The following is a 16,096-nucleotide window of genomic DNA, read 5'->3' on the forward strand; positions in this document are numbered from 1 at the left end:
AGGCAACGGACTTTAGTGTGACCATCGTACTTTAGCGTGACCATCGTACTTTAGCGTCCCCATCGCACTTTAGAGTCCTACATATTTACGTCAGGGCAATTTTTTTAAATATCTGTCAATCTTTTCAAATTAGCGGTTTATTAGCTTCTTTGTGTTGTTTTGATGTTCTAAACATAAATCAAGTGTTTTAGTAACACAATTTTAAGGCAATAATTGAAAAACATAGAAAACAAACAGAAGATGCAAGGTTTTCACTTTACCAGTATAGTTATAATATATATCATGCTACAAGTCTTTACATTATACTTATTTTTCAAACTAGTGTTCCTGGTATCGACTTTTGATTGGTTCATCAGGTTCACTTTGTAAGGGAACGTTTCACATATGGTACTTATGTAATACATTTTACTTATGATATCTGTTCTACAATTGTAAACAATAATTTTCCATATCAACCTTTAGACGATTTTTTATAACTGTTGTGTGGTTTTCAATTTTCTATAAAACTTGAATGCAGAGTAAGATATAAAATTATATGCACATTGTAATTAAGGTTTGTAATTTTTATATTGCATGTATCTTGTTGCTATGCCATTGTCAGTTTGTTTTCGACTAATGACTGAATATTTCGTTGGTATCTTTCGCCTTTCTAGTAATTGATATAAAATAACAGCAAATAGTTCCATGTGTTCGATCTAATAAATTTGCATGTAGTATAAAGACATATAGTTACCTTCAATGTACTTCATAATTTTTGACTTAGGACCTATTTTGTTAATCCCCATTTGCTCTAAATCCTCCGCCTTCAATGTCCAAAAACTATCTATGTCAATCTTTAAGTATTATACAACATATTGTTTAACTATTTGGTGTCTTTGTGCTAGACAGAATATAATAAGACTAATACAAGACCTCAAAAATACACAATGTTGTCAATTAAGGATGTACTTAGGTAAGGTTAGGTGAAAATTAATAAATCAAGAATTTAAAATTGATACTATAAACTGGTTACAGCATTCTTTAAGGATAAAAATAAGCCAAAAATATTGATAGGTCATGGACCTCCTTTTCGAGATATTTGAGATTTAAAATATGGCGGGAAAAGGCTGACTCGGACTTTTACCTTATGTTTGCATTGGTGTTATTTGTGTCCCAAACAAAGAAAGAAAATTAAGAATCTTGTAAAATTTTGGTAAATGACCTTTCATGAGCTATTTAGTCTTATATGAAAAAATAAATGGGTGTTATGAGGCAAATATTTTACCTTCTTTTATATGGAAAAACACCAAGGAGTCCGAAAATTTGACACGAATTCCAAAACCTCATCTAAGTAAATCCTTAAAGAACAATATTCATGTCTTATACAAATATAATATAATATGTATAATTGACACAAACATTGCAATTACAGAAATAACATTTAAGGTGGTATAGGATTCTGAATTAGAATGATAGAATTTGTGCATACTTTGCAAACACGTATAGTATATATTGATATATGATCAAAATTATAATAAAAATGATAGGTCACCGCGCATTTTTTCAAGCTACAGGTTGTTTCAAAATGACACAATTTCTACCTCAGGCATAGATTACCTTAGATGTATTTGGCAAAACATTCAGGAATTTTGGTTCTCAAAGCTCTTAATAGTCGTACTTTATTTGGCCTTTTTAACTTTTTTGGATTCGAGCGTCACTGATGAGTCTTTTGTAGAAGAAACGCGCGTCTAGCGTATATACTAAATTTATTCCTGGTATCTATGATGAGTTTATTTGTATGGGTTATACAGGAAAAAACATTATCATGTTATAAGAATCTGAACTAAATGATAGAATTGTAAAATAAATTTAAAGGAGAAAGATTTTAAAAAAGCCGCATTTTTGCGCCTGTCCCAAGTCAGGAGCCTCTGGCCTTTGTCAGTCTTGTATTATTTTAATTTTAGTTTCTTGTGTACAATTTGGAAATTAGTATGGCGTTCATTATCACTGGACTAGTATATATTTGTTTAGGGGCCAGCTGAAGGACGCCTCCGGGTGCGGGAATTTCTCGCTACATTGAAGACCTGTTGGTGACCCTCTGCTGTTGTTTTTTATTTGGTCGGGTTGTTGTCTCTTTGACACATTCCCCATTTCCATTCTCAATTTTATTCAGAATATCAAAAGAAAAGATAGGGTCACCGTAGGTTTTTTTTCCCGGCTAAAATAGAAAATAGAAAAATCCCATGTAGATTTCCTCAGAACATGCAATATTTCAGAGTTACCTGCCCTTAAAATGCTAATTTGAAAAAAAATGAAAATGAAGCAAAATTATCTTCAATTGTAAAAATAATAATATCCAAAGTTATAAGCTTATAAATATGTTCTTTTAAATGAAAATTCACATTAGCTAACTGGATTCCTGCATAAAATTTTGCTAACTTAATTGAAATATGAACCTGAGGTTCTGTTTATTACAATCCAAGATGGCGAAAGACACCCATACCACCTTAAAACATTCATATTGTTGTAACAGCCAGGGAAACAGATGTATGCGTAACTTAAGTTACCAGCATCTTAACATAGAATATGAGGGAATCTGTGAATATTATGATATATGAAAGATAAGCTTATCTGGACTTTTGAAATGCTCAGGACTGTAGTTGGTTGTTAAAAACTGTTGTGTCCTTTCTAATCAGAGTTCGTAAATGACTTTACATTTTCTCTGTTAAATTGTATTTTTAAACAGAATTTGATATATATGCATTTGTGAATAATGTAAAACATTAAAATCATTACTGTTAATGACATGCTGTGTATTTCTGTTTCAGTTGTAACCTCAAAGATGCGCAAAAATGCAAAGAATGCAGAAGTAAGCAGATAGTGGACAAGGAATGTATCATTTTAAAGTAGTACATCTCCGAAGAACATTAGAACCAAACCATTCAACAGGTTATTTAAGAAAAGTAAATTAGTTTAAACATATTTTATTTTTGCACGTATATCTTACTTGACACTAGACTATTTCCAAATATGTATGAATTCAGTTTCAAACACAGATGGGCTTAACACGGATGAAAGCCAACAAAGAACTTATAAATAAATAAAATTAAAAATTTTTACAAACCTCCTGATCTTCAAATTCCTTTATGTATTTCTCAACTCCTAAAAATCGCAAAATCGCCCCAACACTATTTATTTCGTTGGGTGTTTTTGAATCACTTTTACAAGACGGAACCTGTTTGGTGGATGTCGATTCACCTAAATCATAAAAAAATAAAATCTTTCGTAAAATGATACGACGGCAGCGGTAGAACCCCGAACAGTTGGTGCCAGTTTGGACACAGTATTCAAGCTTGATACTGTCTGAATTTGGATTGACGTGATTAAATTTTTGACATAACATAGGTTTCTGACACAAAATGAATGTGGTGAAAGATCTTAAAATTTTAAAATGGGTTTCTATTTATTTTCTATAGAAGATCTCTTGCTATTGCACAATACTGTGCAATAAAAGATTTCTTGCTTTGGTGTAATATTGTGCTATTGCACAATACTGTGAAATTGAAGATGTCTTGCAATTGCGCAATACTTTGCAATTGATTTGAGGATTTCTTGCTGTATATTAATTTACAAATCATATTTGGAGCTTATCTCCTGTCATATCAGTATTTTTTCCTTTAATATACAAATAACAACTATATATCAATGGAAAAATGAAAAATTTTAATTAAAAAAAAGAAAGATCAATACACTAACAAACAAGTTATTGTCTGGAAAATAGAAACATTCTTATTTTGACCCCTTTTGGGCCCCTTGTTCCTAAACTGTTGGGACTATAACCCCCAAAATCGATCCCGACCTTTCTTTAGTAGTTATAATAAACTTTGTTATAAACTTTTATTGATTTCTATTTACATATACTAAAGTTATTATCCGGAAACCATTTGTCTTCGGACGACGTCAACGACGACAACGTGATAAAAATATACGACCAATTTGTTTTTAATTTTTGTGGTCGTATAAAAATGTGTTCACATATCAAATAAAGGCAACAGTAGTATACCGCTGTTCAAAACTCGTAAATCTATGGACAAAAAAACAAAATCGGGACAACAAACCAAAATCAAGGGAACGCATTAAATACAAGAGGAGAGGCAACACACACAGAAACGGTCTAAGCACTAGACAAAATCCGATGAGAACAACAAACACAACATCAAAACCAAACACATGAACCAGGGATAGAAAAGTACCATGACACGTCTTATAGTAATGTGAATTCACACTAAAATATAAGAGAAAACAAACGACACAAGGGAAACACAACGTAAAAATGTTACACACACAGAAACGAACTATGATATAACAATGGCTATTTTCCTGACTTAGTACAGGACATTTTGAAAGACAAAAATGGTGGGTTGAACCTGGTTTTGTGTCATGCCAAACCTCCCTCTTTTATGGCCATGTGGAATATAACCTTAAAATGACAACACAACATTACAGGACTACAATATAAATAAATAGAAGAACACAATTGACAAAGAAACACACGAATAATAGCTACCGAAAGGCAACAAGTTTAAATTTTTTTAATACGCCAGAAGTGCATTTTGTCCACACAAGACTTGCTAATACGCCCAGATACAAAAGTTTGAAAGCCGAAACAAGTACAAAGTTGAACAGCATGGAGGACCAAAAGTTCAAAAAAGGTTTGCCAAAAAGTGCCAGGGTTTTCTGTTAGGTACCAGAGCATCCCTATTATTTAAAATAATTTATACTTTTGCTACACAGTAAATTTTATAAAATGATTATACATAAAAGCAACAGTAGTATACCGCTGTTCAAAACTCATAAATCCATGGACAAAAAACAAAATCGGGGTAACAAACTAAAACTGAGGGAAACGCATTCAATATAAGAGGAGAACAACGACACAACATTAAAATGTACCACACACACAGAAACGGACTAATCATTAGACAAAATCCTATGAGAATATCAAATATAACATCAAAACCAAATACATGAATTTGGGATAGATAAGTACCGTGACACGTCTTAAAGTAAAGTGAAATCACACTCACAAATATGAGAAAACAAACGACACAACGGAAACACACTATAATATAACAATGGCCATATTCCTGACTTGGTACAGGACATTTGTAAAGGAATAAATGGTGGGTTGAACCTGGTTTTGTGGCATGCACTTTAATGGCAATGTTAAATATAACATTAAAATGACAACATAATATTACAGGACTACAATACAAATAAAAGGAGATTGTATAAGGCAAAGAAACACATGAATAATAGATAACAAAAGGCATCAGATTTAAAATACAATACGCCAAAAAAGCGCCTCGTCCACAAAAGACTTACCAGTGACGCTTATATATAAAAGTTCGAAAGTCAAAGAAAGAACAAAATTGTACAGCACTGAGGATCAAAAGTTGAAAATGGTTGTGCCAAATACGGCTAGGGTTTTCTGCTTTGGATAAGAACATCCTTATTATTTGGAACAATTTATGCTATTGCAAACAGTAAATGTTATCAAATGAATATTAAAGATTTACATGATAAAACTGATAACACTGAAGTCTTAACTAATTACAGATAACAAAACCCGAATGCATAATACAAAGACAAAAAAATACAGAAAAAAGACACACCCGACTTAGGCCTCAACGTAAAAAATTATAAAAATGACGTCACATACGAAGTGGTGAAAAGGCACAAAAATTACGTCACATTTAAATTTCTGAAACAGCACAACAATGACGTTACATTTGAAAAACTATATCTCAAATAAGATAGAAGTAAGGTTGATTTAAGATTATAATAGAACTAAATACTGATATTAAATTTAAACACAATGCACATTGCAATACTTTTTAATAGCAATTAACTATATTATATATATGTCCGGTTTGTTTTGAATCTAACTTCAAACGTAAAACATCGTTCAGATTATGTTGAACAAAATCAAATCTTATAAATGAAGGCGGTGATTAATTTTCTTTACCATAACACATGAATATAATAGAAAAGACGTCAACAAATTTGACAAAATCCGATGAGAATTACAAATATAACATCAAACTAAATACAATTTGAGATAGATAAGTACCGTAACACGTCTTATAGTAATGCGAATTCACACTCAGCAAAACAGTCACAATCGGGAATAAGTCACGTTCGGTAATAAAAAGAGATTATACGACGTAATGACAAACCAGAATCTACCATGTGGTAAAAATGTCCTTAGCTAGTTTGGTCAAAGACACATCGTATGGATCAACTAATTAGTGATGGTGTCCATAAAATTTACGGAGTGTCAATTTTAATCTGTCCTTCTTATAACTTTGTTGAAGCAGTTTCTGTGTAAGGAGCACACTTCTGTATATGAAGTCCGTATAGTGTGAACAAGCACGAGAATAACGTATCAATTGTGATATGTAAACACCATACGAAGGGGCAGAGGGTACTGCTGAGAAATGGGAAATTGATAATTGGGAAGTTGAAATCGTCCCGTTTATCATAGATTTTCGTGTGAAGTCATCCGTCTGCGTCAATATTAAGGAAAAGATCAAGGTATGAAGCAGTCCTTCTAGTATCAGTAGTATCCTCAATTTCAAGTTCGCTGGGATATATGAGATGTATGTTTTGGCTGAAATATGGGGTATTCAATGATACAACATCATCATTATATCGGAAATTAAAATCAAAGAATTTCGCAAGGTGCTTTTTTCTTTTTGTCTTTTAGAAGGTTCTGAATGAATTCTACTTCATACGAGTACAAAAACAAATCGGCCAGCAGGGGTGCACAATTAGTACCCATTGGAATACCGACCGTCTGTTGAAATATAAATCCTCCAAACTCAACAAATATATTGTCGATCAAAAAGTCCAGCATTTTGATAATATCATCTTCAGTATATTTTCTGGAAGATTCACAAAATATGAATTATTGTAACCCAAAACAAGAAATTTGTATCTACGATTACCATTGTTATGATATTGTAATTATTGTATTTATTTATGTTGGCCTGATTTGCATTGTGTGGCCTGATAGTTGTTTACAGAATAATTTTAGAATTGTGCAGTTTAGAAATCTCTGGAACAATTACAGAATGATTGGAACTTTCCAGAATGATCCTAATAAAAGATGCATTATATAAACTTCTACATTTTACTAGAAACTTCTGTTGTAACTTTCTAGGATGTTCCATTATAGACTGTTCTAGAATCTTCCATGACAAATATATATATATATACAGACACTAAAGTTAAACTCACTCTAGGACTTACTCTTGAACTTGGACTTAGACATCGATAGACATTAATATTCATAGCATTTGGATTGACACTTTTTTCTACAAACAACATCATACTGGATTGTGACCGTAATATTCAGATTGGATTCCGAAAGATAACTGGATACAGACAAAGATAAAAGATTGGACTCATATTTTGACAGTTAAGTTGACAGTAATATTTGTGTAATACTTCTTGTAAACTTTTGTATAATAAATATTGGTAAATTTTATTATTGATTTGTGTCTTTTGTTGGCTACAATTTAAAGGCGATTTCTGGCCGTAACAGAAATTGGGGGCTCGTCCCGGAGACCGAAAATATATTATTCAAAATTTGTTTAGTAATTTTTTTTATAACTAGCCAACAAAATTCTACAAAATGGCATTTGATGCTGGTAATTTTTTGAAAACGCCAGACCTGGAGGGGTTTGATAATTTAAAGAAAGAGGAATTAGTGTTGCTTGCTAAACATCTGAAATTAAATTTTAAAGTATCTATGAGAAAACAAATTATAAAAAATTTGGTTATAGACAAATTAGTTGACGCAGAAAATTTAGGTGAAGAGGCTCTTGAACTTAAGGTCGAAAATGTAGATGCCTTTAAATTAAAACAGCTTGAATTAGAACATGAATTTAAATTAAAACAAGCAGAACTGGAAATGAAGGAAAGTTAGAAATGGAAAAGAAAGAAAAAGAAGATGAATTTAAATTAAAAGAACTTGAAATGAGAGAAAGGCTAGAGATGGAAAAACTGAAAATTGAAATGGTCAAAGAAGAAAGCAACACTAAAGTCCAGTCAAAATCAGATTATTTTGATGCAGCAAAAAATATACGTTTGGTTCCCAGATTTTGTGAAAAAACAGTCGATAAATATTTTCCACAGTTTGAGAAAATTGCTCGTAATTTGAATTGGCCAAAGTCGTATTGGACTACAATGCTACAAAGTGTTTTTGAGGGTAAAGCCGCTGAAATATACTCCGCACTTCCATCAGAAAAAAGTTCCGATTATGACACGGTGAAACAAGAAGTTTTGAAAGCTTATGAGCTAGTACCAGAAGCATATAGACAGAAATTTAGATCTTATAAAAAGTTTGATTCGCAAACCTATGTGGAATTTGCTCGGGAAAAAGAGGATCTATTTGATAAATGGCTCACTTCAAAGAAAACAGATAACAATTTTGATAACCTAAGACAATTGATGTTATTAGAAGAGTTCAAACAATGTGTTCATTTAGACTTAAAAACACATTTAGACGACAAAACTGTTGGGACAATACATGATGCAGCTGTAATTTCAGATAATTATACCCTTTCACATAAAAGAAGTTTCAAGGGTCAAAATGTTAATACTTCAAGTGGAAATTACAAAAATCAAAGTACTGAGCGTACTGATAGTAAGCCTGTTGCACAGAATAAGAGTCAGTCCAATTATAATATGTCTAGTCCAAAATTTGATACTTTTGAGAAGAAGTCACTGATTTGTGCTTATTGTAAGAAAATTGGTCACCTGATGGCTGATTGTTTTAGACTCCAGAAAAAGAATGAACCAGATAATAAGCCGAAGTCCAGTGCTTGTACGACACCTTATATTTCCAGTACGTTGGAATGTCCTGCGAGTCAGGCTTTTAAGTCCAGTTTTTGTGATTACATGGAGGAATATAAGCCCTTTATGTCTGATAGGTTTATTTCTATTGTTGATGATACCACTCTTCAGCCTATTAAGATTTTACGGGACACTGGAGCTTCTCAGTCTTTATTGTTAGAAGGTGTGTTGCCTTTGTCCGAGAAGACTTCTGTTGGTGCCTCCGTTTTGTTACAAGGTGTAGAGTTAGGTTGTATAGATGTTCCTCTCCATCGTATTTATCTGAAGTCAGATTTGATCACTGGACCAGTTATTGTGGGTGTTCGTCTTAATCTCCCTGTTGAGGGTGTTACGTTATTGCTAGGAAATGATCTAGCTAGGAACAAAGTGGTTGCTGAACCAATTGTTACCAGTAAACCGGTTGTGGATGTTAAATTACCTGAAGATGATGCTGAATTGTATCCAGCTTGTGTTGTAACTAGGGCGATGGCTAGAAAACAACAAGATGAGGATTTACAAGAAAACCAGTTTGATTACATGGACCTTTCTGACACTTTCCTAGCAGACATTGAAGGTCCTGGTAGCTCAGAAAAGGCCATAATAAGACCAACTTATGTTAACAAGAATGTAATTATGCCATGGCCAGACGTAAACAGTCATTCATTAAACAGAAAGAACTTTTTGGAAGAACAAAATAACGACCCTGAGGTTCTTCAGCTCTGCAAGAGGGCTCAACCACAGGAGGAAGCAGACAAAGTGGCTGAATGCTATTTCCATCAGGACGGTATTTTAATGAGGAAATGGAGGCATCCTGATGCTACTCCAGAGGAGGAATGGAGAGTGGTATACCAAGTGGTGGTGCCTAAAGTTTATAGGCAAGAAATTATTGGTCTTGCCCATGACACCCCCTTGGCTGGACACTTAGGTATAAGGAAGACTTGCCTTAAGATCTTGCAGCATTTCTACTGGCCAAGACTTAGAAATGATGTTGCAGAATACTGCAAATCATGTCATATATGCCAGGTTGTTGGTAAGCCTAATCAGAAAATACCAACAGCACCACTTCTGCCTATTCCAGCCTTTGACGAACCTTTCAGCAGAGTTCTAATTGACTGCGTTGGACCTTTACCAAAGACCAAAACTGGAAATGCGTATTTATTGACAATTATGTGTACATCCACTCGCTTTCCTGAGGCTATTCCGCTAAGAAATATCAAGACACCTACTATTGTCAAAGCTCTTATCAAATTCTTCACGTTAGTAGGACTTCCTAAGTCTATACAGTCCGACCAGGGATCAAATTTCATGTCAGGTTTATTTCAGCAAGTCGTGTACCAGTTAGGGATTGCTCAGTATAGACCAAGTGCGTACCATCCAGAATCTCAAGGTGCCTTAGAACGTTTTCATCAAACATTGAAGAACATGATTAGAACTTTTTGTCTTCAATTTTACAGAGACTGGGATGATGGAGTTCACTTTCTACTTTTTGCGGTGCGAGAGGCTGTTCAAGAATCCCTTGGTTTTAGTCCCTTTGAGTTGGTATTTGGCCATACTGAAAGGGGACAGTTAAAATTGATTGAGGAAAAGTGGCTTACTGAATATACTGACTTGAATCTTTTAGACTATGTATCTAGATTTAAAGAAAAATTGTATACTGCTTGTCAAATTGCTCAGAAAAACTTAAAAAATGTACAGAACAAGATGAAAATATGGTATGATAAAGATGCCAGGGATAGAGTTTTTGAGCCTGGTGATAAGGTACTTGTATTTTTGCCAGTCCCTGGACATCCTTTACAGGCTAAATAGTGTGGTCCTTATACAATAGAGAGTAAATTCAATGATTTGAATTATATTGTAAAAACTTCCGGTCGGCGCAAACAAAACAGAGTGTGTCATATTAATATGTTAAAACCATATTTTGAGCGTACTAATGAATGTGAGAGTAAACCAGTTGCCACTTTAGGCATGGTTAAATTTGAGAACAATCATGACAAACCAGATGTAATTGAACCACCTTTTAGTTCTTAAACTTTGGAGGAGACAGTTAGATTGAAAAATTCAGAAATTTTGTCAAATTTAGACTCAAAACTTGCACATCTGTCTTTTGATCGTAGAGAAGAAATAAAAACTTTGGTATTTTCTTTTAAAAATCTTTTTCCAGATGTGCCAAACAAAACCACTGCTGTTTGTCATGATGTTGATGTAGGAGATGCTTCTCCCATTAAGCAACATTCTTACCGGCTTAATCCACTCAAACTTGAAGCTATGAGAAAAGAAATTAAATATATGCTTGACAATGATATTATTGAGCCGAGTAACAGTGAATGGAGCTCTCCTTGTCTCCTTGTGCCAAAACCAGATAAAACCTTTCGTTTCGTGACTGATTTCAGAAAAGTAAATTCAGTCTCAAAATCTGATTCCTATCCGATTCCAAGGATAGACGATTGTATTGACAACATTGGCCAAGCAAAATTTGTGAGCAAATTTGATTTGTTGAAAGGTTATTGGCAAGTTCCATTGACACAGAGAGCTCGTGAAATATCAGCTTTTGTTACACCAGATGGTTTATTTCAATATACTGTAATGCCGTTTGGCATGAAAAGTGTGCCAGCTACATTTCAAAGAATGACCAATAATGTTATAAAAGATTTAAACTGTTGTTATGCTTATATTGATGATCTAATTGTATGTAGTGATAGCTGGGAACAGCATTTAACACATTTGTATGATACTTTTGATAGATTGTCACAATCAAATTTGACTGTTAATCTTGGTAAAAGTGAATTTTGTCAGGCTACTGTTGATTATTTAGGGCATACAGTTGGCCAAGGTTAAGTGAAACCTATTATGGCTAAAGTGGAAGCCATTTCCAAATTTCCTCCTCCTACAAATAGAAAACAACTTATGAGATATTAAGGCATGATTGGATTTTACAGAAAATTTTGTTCAAATTTTGCTACTATGGTTCAACCACTGACTCATCTTTTACGAAAAAATTCTAAATTTATCTGGAGTGAAAATTGTCAAAACGCTTTTGAAAATAGCAAATCACTTTTAAGTAATAGTCCAGTTCTGATTACTCCAGACTTTGAAAAAAAAATTTAAACTTGCCGTTGATGCAAGCGATGTAGGAATTGGAGCTGTTTTATACCAAGAGACAGATGATAATGTTGAGAAACCTATATCATATTTTTCCAAGAAATTAGATAAACATCAGAAAAATTATTCAACTATTGAAAAAGAGTGTTTTGCAATGTTGTCAGCACTTCAACATTTTGATGTATATTTGAATCCCACTGTACATCCTATTCTTGTTTGTACTGATCATAATCCTCTCACCTTCATACATAAAATGAGAAACAAGAATCAGAGGTTGACTAGGTGGAGTTTATTGTTACGGGAATATGATGTAATTGTAAAACATATTAAGGGTAAAGATAATGTAATAGCAGATGCTTTATCTAGAGCTTATTAAAACACTTTGTATATACTATGTATTTTTGTTCATTTTATTCATGATAAGTTTTTGTTACACTAAAACTTCTTTTTAGGGGGAGGTGTTATGATATTGTAATTATTGTATTTATTTATGTTGGCCTGATTTGCATTGTGTGGCCTGATAGTTGTTTACAGAATAATTTTAGAATTGTGCAGTTTAGAAATCTCTGGAACAATTACAGAATGATTGGAACTTTCCAGAATGATCCTAATAAAAGATGCATTATATAAACTTCTACATTTTACTAGAAACTTCTGTTGTAACTTTCTAGGATGTTCCATTATAGACTGTTCTAGAATCTTCCATGAAAAATATATATATATACAGACACTAAAGTTAAACTCACTCTAGGACTTACTCTTGGACTTGGACTTAGACATCGATAGACATTAATATTCATAGCATTTGGATTGACACTTTTTTCTACAAACAACATCATACTGGATTGTGACCGTAATATTCAGATTGGATTCCGAAAGATAACTGGATACAGACAAAGATAAAAGATTGGACTCATATTTTGACAGTTAAGTTGACAGTAATATTTGTGTAATACTTCTTGTAAACTTTTGTATAATAAATATTGTTAAATTTTATTATTGATTTGTGTCTTTTGTTGGCTACAATTTAAAGGCGATGTCTGGCCGTAACACCATGTTTATAGAAAAAGCTCTGTTTTATGAGATGGTGAAGTCGATCTTTCAACTGCGCATGGGGAATAGTAGTGTATAGCGTAGAAAAATCAAAAGTCTTTATGTTGCTGCACAATTGCAAAGATTGTGATCGAAGATTAAGCTGTAGATCTTTCGAATTTTTGAGAATCCACATCTGGTTAACACCACTGGTAGAATATATCTCATCACAATACTTGTAGAAAGAAAAGTAGTCTCAAAATTTACTTTCTATCAAAAAAAATGTTTTAAAGCAATATTCAAAAACAATATAAAAAGACAAACACATTTGGGACTTTTCTTCGCTAGAAATTATAAAATGCTTACATATGATGCTGAACTTTCTTTTTATATATATATAAACCACTTACAATGTTCGAATGCATCCATCGAGTCGCTTTGGATAATCGATTCTGTTTTATTTACCTCCGTAGGGTTTATGGCCATGTCATTGTCATCTTCCGCTATTTTTTCTGAACTTTTGTCTGATGAAACAGAATTTGAACTATCTTCTTCATCTGCAAATTAAAAATATTCAAAATATGATGACCTATATATTGTGTAATTATCATTTATAAAGTATATGTGAGTAAATTATCATTCAAATACATATCGTGAATTTTTACTCAGAACTTTTTAAATTAAATTATCACTTTGACTTGAAATATACATGTTGATTTTTGTTTAAAAATTACGACAACACATTATTATCTGCATGCGTCCGAGGCGCTTTTCAGGATTTACCTTCAACCTGAAACAGAGGGACTGGATAATCTTAAATTATTTAACAGACATAACATTGATATTTATAGGAATAAATTGATAAATGTGAAACTTTTTTTGTAATTTTTAAGCTTACCGTTTTTGTGTATGGTATGTTTCATATCAAGTATCCTTTTTATGTTTTCTGCGGCTGGTTGTATTACGTTTTCAACGATTCTAACATCGCATTCTTCAAATATCTGTATAAGGCTGTCGTATTTCCCGACTTTCAAAATATTTTTCTTCTCCAGAATATCCAGAAGACAGTGCATGTCTACTGCATCCTTGAAGTCTTTTGGTGTCATGCGGTGTTTGACTCTGTTTTTCACTTTATCAAATTCAGATTTTTCTATATCATGGTTAATATGTTCACACAATTCTCCTTTCAGCTTTGCATGCAGATCTTTGGGATCATCTTGTTTCTTCATAATGCACTTTAAACAAAAATTGTACAAAAAATATACAAAAGTAAATAATGATTACCAATGAGACAACTAACTATCAGTGACTAAAAAATATGGAAACAAACAACTATAATTTACCGGATTGCCTTTGGTATATGGCGTATGCTATTCATCCATAATATTGCTGAAATCAGATATGAAGTACTGTAGTCCTGTTTTGTTTCGTTTTCTTTTGATTATATTGTTATAGTAACTATATGATATTTTGATAAAGAATAACGTCGATGAAGATATTGTGTTTCTCTTTTGTCCAGTGACATACTCATACTTATTAAAAAAAAATAACTGGATTTTCCGTTAAAAGTCGTTTAAGATATAAAAAAAAAAAATTAAAAAAAATACAAACAGAAAAAAATCAAGAAAAAAAAATTTTAAAAGATCGAAACCCATATAATTCATGACTATAGTTCAATGTCAATTTTTTTTTTTGTCAAATTGTTTTGATCATACATTAATATAATTTCAGTACTCGCAAATTAGTTTCGTTTAGTACTTCATCGTGCAAACTCGTTTCCGAATTGGTCCTTTGTTACTAAATCTGACTGTAGTACACAAGTTCTGTTATTTTTTGCAATGTTTTTGTCGTTGTTCATTTTTAAATTATTTAACAGACATAACATTGATTATTTACACATTGACAATCATATTTGCATTATGATATTGACAGGTAAATACTGATTTATTTTGAGAGTTCATGTTTATTCGGGTTTATCTGTCAGTTATTTATTTTCAAAATGTTCGTGGCTGTTAGCCAACAGGGAAATGTAAATATGTATGTACTGTATAACCTCTATTTGTCTTAGATATCTCAGTCAAATGTAAGAACCTGATCTTACATTACACTAAGTTATGAAAATTTGCGAGGCTTTTCCCCTTTACAATGTATAACAAAAAACTAAACCCCATGGATAATTAAAAATAGAGGGAGAGATCCATAAAATCTGACGAAAATCAAACGCAAGACTTTATCAACTAATAAAACAAATAGAAAACAATTTTCATGTTCCTGACTTGTTACGGGTACTTTCCATAGTAATGAATGATCCTAATTTCTTTTTTTTTTCGTTTTTTAATATTATAAGCTGTAAATATTGATACTTGAATGTACAATTAAAAACTTACAGTTTTCGGAAGTGCAATGGTGATCACATATTCTCAAATTTTACGATATTTTCACCTTTTAAATATGTCTGCAATCGACAAATTTCCACCTTTGACCATTGTATTTTTAGACATTGGGAAATCCAAATACCTTTTATTTGTAATTGTATAAATAGGTGAAAGGGTTTCCTCGGAACACTGAATCTAAAGTCATACGTTGTAGTCGATTATCTGTATGTATGAGTATGTTGTTGATACCAATACCGGCTTTTCTATCATCAAAGTATTAGTTAAAAGCAACCATAAATAAGTAAAAGACATAATCTTTCAATCAGTTTAATTGTGGTGTAGTGAGCTGACGTTTCATTAACTGGTAGTTGTCCTTTTTTTAACTAATGTTTATGTTGGTTTGCTTAGTCCTCATGATACATTAGACGAGTTCTCTCAAAACGTGTTTGTTGATCCTGTCGCATTTTTGCGTCTTTTCCAAGTCCGGAGCTGTTCGGACGTTTTTACCTTTTATGACCCAGCACATGTTGAAATAATGGTTTAGTTTAAAAAGTATTTTATTCAAATAAATTGACTGTATTTGGGCAACAGGTATAGCCTATGTAAGCCCTCTCAATAAAGGTCGAAATGATTAGGCGGACTTTCATTTTATTTGAATTCTAATACCAAGTTTACCTAGATATTAAGGAGGTAGACCTAGGTTAAGGGAA

At 32.5% G+C, this 16,096-nt stretch overlaps 1 protein-coding gene across 1 annotated transcript in view; it reads right to left on the reverse strand.

Moving 5' to 3' along the window:
- The window catches only part of LOC143048158 (interferon-induced helicase C domain-containing protein 1-like), a 28,777-nt gene extending 13,274 nt beyond the window's left edge, over positions 1–15,503 (reverse strand). Inside the window, exons 1-5 of the mRNA XM_076221660.1 lie at positions 15,399–15,503; positions 13,910–14,246; positions 13,422–13,568; positions 3,104–3,237; positions 734–833 (exon numbers count right to left, since the gene is read on the reverse strand). Coding sequence (XP_076077775.1) covers positions 734–833; positions 3,104–3,237; positions 13,422–13,568; positions 13,910–14,240 — 712 coding nt within the window. The 5' untranslated portion in view covers positions 14,241–14,246; positions 15,399–15,503. The remainder of the gene's footprint in view (positions 1–733; positions 834–3,103; positions 3,238–13,421; positions 13,569–13,909; positions 14,247–15,398) is intronic.
- Positions 15,504–16,096: the final 593 nt, after the last annotated feature.

This window comes from Mytilus galloprovincialis, chromosome 10 (genome assembly GCF_965363235.1).
Source record: "Mytilus galloprovincialis chromosome 10, xbMytGall1.hap1.1, whole genome shotgun sequence".
Lineage (NCBI taxonomy): Eukaryota > Metazoa > Mollusca > Bivalvia > Mytilida > Mytilidae > Mytilus > Mytilus galloprovincialis.